The 11,200-nt window shown below is 43.3% G+C and overlaps 1 protein-coding gene across 3 annotated transcripts in view; it reads left to right on the plus strand.

Moving 5' to 3' along the window:
• The window catches only part of arhgap35a (Rho GTPase activating protein 35a), a 43,170-nt gene extending 33,452 nt beyond the window's left edge, over positions 1-9,718 (plus strand). For all 3 annotated transcript variants that reach the window (XM_057050706.1, XM_057050705.1, XM_057050707.1), the window contains 4 exons: positions 2,497-2,574; positions 4,276-4,407; positions 5,535-5,640; positions 6,088-9,718. In XM_057050706.1, coding sequence (XP_056906686.1) covers positions 2,497-2,574; positions 4,276-4,407; positions 5,535-5,640; positions 6,088-6,574 — 803 coding nt within the window. In that variant the 3' untranslated portion in view covers positions 6,575-9,718. The remainder of the gene's footprint in view (positions 1-2,496; positions 2,575-4,275; positions 4,408-5,534; positions 5,641-6,087) is intronic.
• The last annotated feature ends 1,482 nt before the right edge of the window (positions 9,719-11,200 follow it).

Raw genomic sequence — 11,200 nt, forward strand, 5'->3', positions numbered from 1 at the left:
TTAATATGTAGTGAAATAGAATGTCACAGAAAGTGTTATTTCTACCTTGAATATTTATTGAATAGGTTGAATAGGAATTCTCTCTTAGGAAGGTTTATAAAGTCATTTAATATTCAATAAACACATTCCTGACATACTTTGTTGAGCAGGTCCTCGGTAGTGTGTGAGCTTATCGCTTTCTTCCCAACATGCCCGATCATTCCACTGTAATCTCTCTGACTCTGAGGATGACGGCAAACACAAGACACCGAGTGTTTTCCTCCCTGTTGGAGGATAGGGGAGAGCTGTGGACAACAAACACCATGCTAGATACAGCGCCTCTCCGCTCAGACATCGCCTGCCGTATTTATTGTTGCTTCTACACGAATGAGAAAAACGGTATAGCGCACATAGATGCTGAGTGTTTCCCACCTGAGATCTTCGGTTTGTCCTCTTCTGTGCCAGTGTAGGGATGCATTTAGCCTCTCTACCTTCACTTGTCAGGTTTCATTCCTGTCTTTCTTCTTGGTCACCTATATTTCTACCTCTCCCGTTCCTGTCGTTGCCCTCTCACTCTTCCCCCTCATGCTACGCATTCTTCCTTTTCTCTCCCTGTGTTTACATTTGCTCTTCCTGTTGAGGGAGGGGGGTTTGGTCACAACGGCTAATATTCACTCCATTACTTTCTTTGTCCAATCAATATCAAATTAATGTAGCTTTTTTTTGTTTTGGGTGCAAATGCTCTTATAAGGAACAGTTTATTATATGAACACGTGTAGCGGAGGCCAGCAGAAAGTCAGCATGGATGGAAGCGGAAATGGTTCACAATGTGTCATTGAGGTTTGATTTTAGTTGCTGTAAGTCAGGCCTCCCTCAATCTCTATCGCTGGCGAGAATCTCTTTCTGTAAAAGCACTTACAGGAAATTGCGGAACAATGCCAGCGTTATGTTGATCACTGTCTGAGCTGATAATGACTGACATTGTGAGGCTGACCTGAAGATCTGACCTACATCCTTCTCTTTTCCATTTTTCATAACAAATCAGATTTAGCATGAGCTATACTGTGAGAATTCATTCTGAAAACCCTATTTTATGTAGTACAACTCCACATTACAGTCACCGCATGCTTCTGTGTTTTGGACTGTAATTATGTTGCTGGACATGGTTATTTCCAGTTTTTTGTTGTAAAAAACTTTCAATCCACATAATCAGTCAATCCACAATGATGTGTGATATCTCCTCTCAATGTGGCGGTTGCACTTATGGAAGAGGAGGCAACTGTGAATGATTTTTAGTATTCAATATATGTCCCATATAGATACTTAAAATACACATAACTTAATTTTTTATTCTAACCTATTTTTATTAGCTTAGGCTTGGTAATTTTTAAAGCAATTCCATTTCTTAAATGCTGTCTATGTCTTATGTGTTATTGGGCTCTTACTCCATTCTTTATATGTTGCTTCCATCTTTTGTGGGGTTTTTTTTCCAATCAGACCTCCTGTTCTAGATAACCTTCCTTATCTTAGTCACTCTCTTCTTTTCACTTTCACCAGTGTGTCGTTGCTTTCCTTTCCTCTATTTTCCCTCATACTTGGATGATTGTCCTATTTTGCCCCTATCTCACACACCCTCTCTCACCATCTCTCCCCACCACTCCCGCACCGGTGCCTTCTCCCTATCGCTGCACCATCCCTGTGTTGCTAGCATCTGGCGAGAAAAGCTTTTGTGGATAATTGATTGGTAGGAGGCGATCAATGCGGGCTATGCCTAGACTGAGAGCGCTCTCATTTCCTCCCTCACTCTCTCTAATCTCGCCTTATTTTTCTGCCACTCCCTATCTCCCTCACTCCCCCTGGATTGATCTCCGTCTTCCCATCTCACCACCAAAGTGTGGATGGGCTGAGAGGGTGGGGGTCAGAACCTTATCTGTTTGTGTTTAGATGAAATTAAATCACATAAAGTTCAGATGAATTGTGTGAGCAAATATGGCAACCAAACAAAAAGTTCCCCATTTGGATTATTCATTATTACCAGAAGTTTTGCTTTCACATTTGCAAAACATATATTTCTTTTTTTAATTATTGTAGTTAAAAATAATGTTTAATCTGTCCAGGGGTTAAATTTGACTGACCTTAAAAAAGTTGCAAATCCTTAAATACATATCCTGAAGTTATGTGGGGGGAAAAAAGTAATTTGCTGTTCTCTGATTCATTTCAAAGTGTGTGGTGCTTGGACTGTCACAATGCACCAGTGGGCTGTAAGTGGGCCTGTAGGAGTGCTTTATGAGTTTAATAAATAGTGCTAATAGTGTGTTGAGATGCAGTGGGACACTGGGAGAAGCCATTAGATGGTTTTCAGCCTTTTGGTGCTTTTGAGTGCATCTGGACCACAAGATGTTACACAGTGGGGATACATTGAGGTTATTCACTAGCTAATGTAAATACTGCTAACAAATAAAACCCATAGAAATAACGCTGAGCTAATGATGTTCCTTTTGCCTCCCTCACCAACAGGGTTGAACACAGAGGGAATCTACAGGGTCAGCGGAAACAAGGCAGAGATGGAGAGCATGCAGCGGCAGTTTGAACAAGGTTGCCTCTCTTTTTGAGCTTCAGCTGTTTTCCCCACCAGTATCTTTAACTTTAGTCCCTGGAACTTATCTGCCAAGAATCAGAATCGCCTTGGGAACAAAGAGTCTCCAATCACAAACCAGAAACTGCAGCTGCTGAGTGTGTTTGGGAAATCAGCAACAATCAAGCTCTGCAGCCTTCACCCAATATTTCTTAATTCTAAGAAAGTGCTGGCAAGGCACACCTGTTTTTAGGGGAAAACACCTCACCTTCACATTTCTGTGACCGATTCCTCTGTTATTCCTACATGAGTTCAGTACCTTCAGCCGGCCCTATTTGTGTGCATGTTGGGCTCTATTTATAATAAATCTGGGTCCACTTAATTAACCTGGGGGCATTAATTCTAATGCAGGACTTACCCTTGGCTTCTTTTTAGACTGCAGAGCTACCTCCTCAATCTTCTACCTGCTCCTGCACACTTGTGCACGTACCGCAGGAGCGCGTTCGATGTATGTCGCCACGCGTGTGTCTTTGGTGTAGGCAGTTAATTACCTCGAGATTGGTTTGGTTAATGAAGCATGTCGCTGCCAAGATGGATAGTGGAGCAAGATGGACTGTGAGTGTGTGTGTGTGCGCGTGGGCATCAACGCCTGGTTGAGGTTAAAATCCAACACAGGTAATCAGAGTTGAAACCCACATTGAATCATTCAGAGCCCGAGGCCGATGGGACAAGACAATTACACTCCAAACTACAGCACGGATGTCTCACAGCCATACTGAGGATGACATTTAATCAGCTCACTACAGATTCCACTCGCTCCTTCTAGGAAAGGACAGCATCAAGAGGATCATCTCAGTTGAAAAGTTAAAATGAAAGATCCGGATCCTTTCAACTCATTTTTCCCCAAGTTTTTCAATTAAAAAGTCACGAGTCTGGCACGATGGCCTCTTTCTTTTTTAATATCAAGCTTCTCGGATATAAAAGCTACATTTCAGCAGTTTTGGTGCCTGAACTGTTTATTTAAATGAACTTTCAGTGTGTCTGTTCTGCTTTTACCAAATTAGCCAATGATTTGGTTTAATTTTGCAATAACAAAATTGTAAATGCACTGTCTTTAAAAACAACCCGGTTCTGAAGGTGATTATCCCATTACACGGCCAATTTTAAGTAATAATAATAAACGTAAATCTGCTGGTTTTTTTCAGTTCACATAAGTTTCTGATCAGGACTTTTTTGGCCTTTAATTTTCAGTAACTCAATTAAGATCAGTGCCCAGAGGAACACCCAACCGAAGAACTTTAAGTGTCTGCATCTGGATCAGGAATTTTCTGCTTGGCCAGCAGCCTCTTGGAGCCTGATGATTTAAGAAAATCTGCTGAACTGTGGATCCTGACCTAAATTTCAGCAGCTTGTCCTTGATGACAGGTTTGCTGTTTGGTGATTTCTGGCCTATTTTTTTTAGTTTTGGACCCAACAGCAGGTGAAAGTTATAAAACGGTTGTCCCTGGAGCCCGTTGCTGCTTTGAAGACAGTGTCACTGTTGCGCTACGTGAACTTTCTCCTCGTTTTTGTCGGTTTATTTATCCAGAAAAATCAACATGGTGCAAAAATACAAGAGAACATGTCTTCAGTAATGAATCCCCCAGGTAGAATGTGCCCTTGCATCGTTCTTGATTTCAGTCTTTAACAGCCTTCTCTTTGCCTGAACATGTTTTCAACAGATCACAATTTGGACCTGGTGGAGAAGGACTTTACCATGAACACAGTGGCTGGAGCCATGAAGGCCTTCTTCTCCGAGCTACCCGAGCCTTTGGTGCCATACAACATGCAGGGAGAGCTGGTGGAGGCTTTCAGTAAGTCCCCGCTGTTGTCTGAGGGTGTCCGGGGGTAGAGGGGAGGGGATGTGCTGGATTTTGCCTGAAATCCCATTTCCTTTTATTGTAACTTTTCTTTAACCATGCAAAACTCAAGCAGTCCAAATCCATGGGGAAAATTGGATTTGCCGTCCTTGGCCATGAGCCAGGGAGAAGAGGAAATGTGGACAGAGGAGAGAATATGTAAAGCCTCAGGAAGAGGATGTGGGGATGATTGCACATGATGGAGGGATGCAGCAGCACTAAGCATAGCAAGGCTGGGGTAAAGTCCTGAGAAAACAGCCATATTTTAGATCTAGGAGAGTGCTCCCATGCTTCCTACAGCCCCTCTCTTTCTCTTTGTCTTCTGTAATCTGCCAGAATAGAGATTTAAGACATGGCTTAGTTTAGTATCGCGCCAGAGAGATTTGCTCGCAGGGCTGCGGGGCTGCTGTCACTCATCTAACGCCGCATGTGTGCGAGGCTGCGTTTTTACGGCCCAGCGAGAGCCTTCAGCCATGACAGAGACCTGATAGCGCTCCAGCAGTCTGCACAACAATAGAGGAAAAAGTGTGAAGAGCGATTCAATTCAGCTGACATTTCTGTAACTGGGAGGTGGCGAAAAAGGGGAAAGGAGGTTGAGGAAATATTCAGAGGACGGCGGCGTCCCGTCGGAGAAGCTTTCGTTAGCGTTAGCTGCGTTTTAATCCATGGCTAGTCTTTGCCCCAAGCCTGGTTTTGATCCACGCTGACCCAACTTAGGTGAAACGATACTTCGATTGACTGTAAATCATGTTTAGTGGTCGAGAACATCTGCTGCTCTCAGGGCTGCTCGCTCACATTCACAGGCAGGACCGAGTCGGGCAGTGACGTCAGCATTTGTGACTCACTCGCTGCTGCCGTTGGGGGTTCGCACAACCAGTGTGTGTGCGTCTGTGTACGTGTGCGCGCGTTGTGGGTCGGGATGATGGGTTTATGTGAATGTGTGCGGTCTCCGTCTGCTAAAGTCTTCCGTCACTGAAACCATATCCTTGTTTTGTTGAATCCTGTACTCTCTCTGCTCCCAGGCCCATTTCAGCTGCCTTACTCTTTCCTCTATTCTCCTTTCTTCCCTCACCTCCATTCAGAGATCAACGATAGGGAACAGCGCTTCCAGACGATGAAGGACATCCTACGGCGCTTCCCTAAGGACAACTACGAGGTCTTCAAATATGTCATCAGCCACTTGAACAAGTGAGTGATTGAGACGGCCTGCGACATCTATGCTGACGACACCACAGGGTCGTCCAGAGATCTGCCAGTAACGTCACCAAAAAGAGTGACAGGACAGTGTTCCTCAGGCTGAGTCATGGTTGGGTTGCTTTTATTGAAACTCTTTTTTCCCCCTGTGTGTAATGAAAAACATTTAATATATTCACATGACGGTGACATATGCAAAGAATGATGAGTCAGTCTACAAATCATTATTTGTAACACCTTAAGGAAAGGCAATAAGGAGATAAGGTTGCCTTTTCAATGCAATATAACTCCCTCCCTTTTAATCTTGTATTCACAACTTGACCTTGGTTACAGGTGTGCACCAACATTTTATCGGTAGACTTTGAGAAAACCAGACATACCTTGAAGATTTTTACTGTACATTTCAGTAGGAAAAAAATGCACTTATGTTTTGTTCTTCAGGGTGAGTCAGAACAACAAGTTAAACCTGATGACCAGCGAGAATCTGTCAATCTGCTTCTGGCCAACGCTGATGAGACCAGACTTCACCACCATGGACGCCCTGACCGCCACCCGCACATACCAGACAATCATCGAGAGCTTCATCCACCAGTGCATGTACTTCTTCTACAATCAGCCTCTGGCCGACGGCCTCCCTGGCTCGCCCACCTCCACCTTCTCCAGTGGAGGAACCTCCGCCTACTCATGCATGACCGGGGGCTACTCGTCCTCACCAGCTCCGTCCCCAGCTCCCTATGTCCTCCCCGCCACCCCTCCCGTCATCCCACATTACGGGCCTCCCATTCACCATCAACACCATCAGCACCATCATCATCATCACCAGTCCCCACCCCGCTCGCCACCTCCCCTTCCTCAGTCACCCATCCCGGTCCTGCTTCCACCTTCCCTGCACCCTCATCACCCCCCTGCAGAACAGCATACACTGTGAACACGACATCAAGGGAAACAGGGAATAAAGAAGACTACCAATTAATGAGAGATTTAAGAAGAAGTCTGGAGAAAATGAAAGATGAAATAAGTACAGTACGTCGACAAGTCTTTGGGATGCAGTTTCTACAGGGAGAAACTGACATCTTTGGGAGAGAAGGGGACATTTTAGTCCGCTTTGCTTTTGGAAAAATGGACCCACGGATGGAAAACATCGAAGAGCCTGTGAATTATTAAGATATTTCTCCTTCATGGCCACTTTAACTTTTAGTCTCACTTCAGCTAGACACATCCTCCTTGCCTTATGGAGAATCTCCACACAGTGAAGACAGCAAGGGACTCGGTCTGGGGACAGCGAGGGACTCAGTCTAGGGGACACAAACTCTGTTTTGTGAGGTTGCTTAAAACACAGACACACGACGTGAAAAAGATTCACAGTGTTGGGAGTGTCACTGGCTGCTGGGCAGTGTGGTGGCCGATCCACCAACCCTGTCCCGGAGATCTTCTCCGAGACAGGAGTTCAATGTGTCCTGATCACGTTTGATTAGCTCACCTGCGCGCTAAAACTACTTACCTGAGAGGATGTTCTGTTCTTCCCAATGAAGACATTCCTATCTGTCAACTCATCACAGAGATGCAGACTAATTTTGGTTTAGTCCGGGGAGTATGCCAACCATGGGAAAGAAACTCAACTGACTGGATTAGCTAGGCTGCAAAATGGAGCTAATAATTGCCTAACTCTCACACCCTTGGTATTCTGGGCAGGGTTCACCCAGTCTCACCCATTTTTTTTTTTTTAAGCGATACATCATCTTTAAATTTATATTTTTATTGCTCCCAAATCTTGTTTCTACATTTACTGTGTCCTCATGGTTATTTTTAAACTCCAGTTTTCATCCTACAAAGTCTAAAAGCTCAGACCAAGCCAGACCTATCATTAGAAGAGTGTTTGCACGACTGTATGCGCATGTATCCATAGCCTTTTTGCTGTTACCTAAGGTTTCCTGGGATAGACGGTGTGTGCAGCTCCTCCAGGGTTGGGCCCTCACCTGTCATGTAACTTGTTTCCTGCTTTGGTGGTTTTACAAGCGGGTTGGCTTTGCGTTTTTCCTCAGTAAGGACCTTTTTCAAAAAGCACTTTCCTGAGCACTTTGAGGCACATTTAAAATCGGTGCTGCCACGACATGACAGCTACAGTTCACTTTATTTGTATCTCTCGCTCTTTCTCTCTCCACTGGGAGCACACCACTGACATCTGGAGGAAGAAATGTGTATTGCGGCCATAGCTTCCTGCTTTACTGCATGGGCGTAGCACCATTTTCCTTGTTTTGTTCTGCTATGTCACAAACACTCAGAGGTGATCCGTCAAGTTTATTTTATTTTTAAAATATCGTGCCAGTTCAAATTAACTGAGACCAATAGCTGCTTTTAATCTGGTACAAATTGAGATTACATTGTTTCAGAGCAACCAGGAAATGGTTACGTCGCAGTAGATCAGACATGCAGTAATTCTGTCTTAGTTTATATTTTTGTTAGAGCTCTCAAATCTTCCGATATTAGTACAGCCTAACTTTTGGATACTACATTTTTTGATTTGGGCAACTTTAGGCCATCACGTGTAGCCTCTCAAGGCCGAGAATTGGTAAGATCTGACGGTCGGGATGCTTTTCTATCATCTGAAATAAGTAGTTGCCACTGCTCGAGACCACGGCACTCGCTGTATTTTTCAGAAGAGTGTAAACACTATACCAGTCTCCCCCTGCTGCCGGTGCCATAACACCAGTCCCCCTCATTCCCTGTCCAAGAGGGATGATTGGATCTGAGAGAGACGGCAGCCTGAACAGACAGTTCATTCATCAGTCTGCATGACTGGAGAGAAGCATCACAGAATTCCTCAGCTCACCCTGCTGTTACCTTAGAACCCAGCGAGACCGGGCCTGAGCAGAACCACTGAGCATCGACATAAGCAGCTTTTGACGCGTGTCTGTGCACACATGAATGCATGAGTTTTATCAATCATGAGTGAACTTATGCGTGTTAAGCTTAAGCAGATGCTCACTGAGGTTCACTTCTGTTTGACTGCGCACATCTGTCCAGACTGGCCACAAGATAGAAAAATGGTCATTTTTACTAATCACTGAACCCTTAAAAGAGCTTTTGTCAGCCTAGGCTACCTATTTACCATGACTGGGTGGATACAGGAATTAATTGTGTGTTCGGGTGGATGGACGGTTTGGAGCTAACGTGCTAGCGGGCTGTGATTGGCAGGCAGCCAGACAACGTGATCCAAACAGACGTGAAGGAGAGGAATGTGGTTCTCCTGGCAGTTATGTTCCCGCTGTGCAACCCTGTTAGTTCATCCGGATTACACACACTGACCTTCCAGAAAGTGTGAGACAGATGGGGAGAGGCTGGGGAAGATGGACAGAAGTGGGTGAATGGGATCTTTATTTGGGAGACGGAGGGAGGAAGGACCACTGGTACTTGTGTGTGGACGCCAGCCAGCGGCGTTCTCTGTGTATATCAATGTGTTAATACTAAGCTGACTGTGAGGCAGCCAAAGACTGGAAAACAGTTGAGAGAGAAATAAAAAAGCAAAGTGACAGAACAGAAGAACATTGACTTCAAAATGTGACTGGTTTATTAAAAATAAGTGGCTGCATTGCTTTTTTCTTTTCTTTTTCTCCAAAATGGTGACAAATGTTTAAGTTAAAGTGAAATACAAGCAAAACTATATTAAAAATGGTTGTTTATTGGTATGTTGGGGGTCTAACACTTTGCCCTTTAGTCAGTGGTGATAGAAAAATGTTTCTTTTTAATGTTTTATTTTAATTAAAAAAAAAAAAATGCAAAGCTTTTTTTAAAAACCAGTTTCTTTGTGAACGATTGAGAGACTCGCCCAGTATAGTGCATGATTTCTTCCTGAGCAAGGAAGGGGGCTCCACCACTCTCACTATTTAAGAGATAAAAAAAAATAACAATGGGGAGAAAACATTAAAATAAAATGAAGTACTGTATACTAGAAAAAAGAAAAAAAAGTCATTAGTGTAACTATGTATGTATGGAAATTTGTCTCAACGGGAACGGTGCGTACAGCAAGGCCTTATGTGATCTGTATCATAGTTAATAAATCAAATCTTGTAAATGGTCTTGTTCTTGTCTTTTTTTAAACTTTTATCATGTGTTCAAGCCGCAGGGTGAAAGTAGGAATGTTGTACAGTAAAGGGTTATAAGTGAAAACACAATAACAAAGGTAAAACAATGGAGACGTTTGTGTTTTTCCATAATCGCTTAAACTCACAAGGTTCCTTAAGAGAGGCATTACATCATGGTTGGATGTTCCAGATGTTTTCTATAGACTGCTGAGCACTTTATTGTGCTATGGTACATTCATCAGAAAGAATGAGATCTTGACAAACCTTGTGATTTATGAGTAATTTAATTTGAGGGTGGAGGAGGGGAATGAGCAGTAACTTTTCCCTTAAACATGGTGATTTAGCCCAGACTGTTGCTGTACTCTGTGCACGCTTTTGAACAGGCATTTAGGCCAATTAGGGACAAGATGAGGTCACATGAAGCTCAGGGGAACCTTCCTGGTTCTGGTGAGTGTGTCCCTGGAATGTTTTCAGCCCCTGCCATTTCAGGGTTGGTGTAACAACTGCGGTCCCTGTGAGGGCGACGTGAAGGCCTCACTGCCATTTCATGGTGCCCTCCTCTGACCTTTTCATGGAGTCAAACCAAAGGAAATCCATGTCCATGACCTTTGTGGTGCTTCTCTCCATTCTGGCACAGTAAGAAAAAAAAAGTGGGATTGGGAATGAAAAGGGCACAGCGGTGTGCACACAGGACACGTGACCCTTGAACTCTAACCTTTACAGTATGTCATGAGGGAGAGATGCTGTGGGATTTGATTGGAGGACGCGTTCAGGCATGGTCAATACTGTCAAAGAAGCTTGGTTTACATAAATATGCTGATGATGGGAATATGTTGCCAAGTAAACAAAACAGAGCCATCTATGCCTCCATTTATAGTTGCTTTTAAAGATTTGTGGTCCTGTCTTGTGCGTTTACTTACTACCGTGTTAAAATTAAGTTTGCCATTACTTTTTCTGTTCACGGTGAGAGTGTAAAGTCGAAAATTTAAATAATTACTCTTTTTCAAAAATACAGCAAATGAAAAACGGTTTTGGTTTTTTAATCTGTTTTCATACCTCAGAGAACATTAAAAGAAGACTGCAGATTGCTTCATGAATTCAAAATTAAATAGTTTATTTCTGAAAATGCTTTTTAAATAAAACTGTCTAGGAGGTATACATGTCTCATGGACAGGACATAATTTCAGTATGTGGACAGATCCATATAAAAATACCCCTTCCATTATACAGGATATTTATTAGGTGAACAGAAAAGTTTTAGAATTACACGTTTTAGCTCAATTAAAAGTAGAGCAATCATGAAGACTCAAATACATTAAAAGTCAAGCCATGATAATCAAACAAATCCTTGTGAGTCAACCGTAAAATCGATGTGAACACAAACTGGTTATTTTTTGTGGCATTAAATATTTACTCAACATCTTAGTTCCAGTGTTTGTTGTGTTTTCAGCTTCACACTTGGGCCGTGCAGC

This window comes from Takifugu flavidus, chromosome 12 (assembly GCF_003711565.1).
Source record: "Takifugu flavidus isolate HTHZ2018 chromosome 12, ASM371156v2, whole genome shotgun sequence".
Lineage (NCBI taxonomy): Eukaryota > Metazoa > Chordata > Actinopteri > Tetraodontiformes > Tetraodontidae > Takifugu > Takifugu flavidus.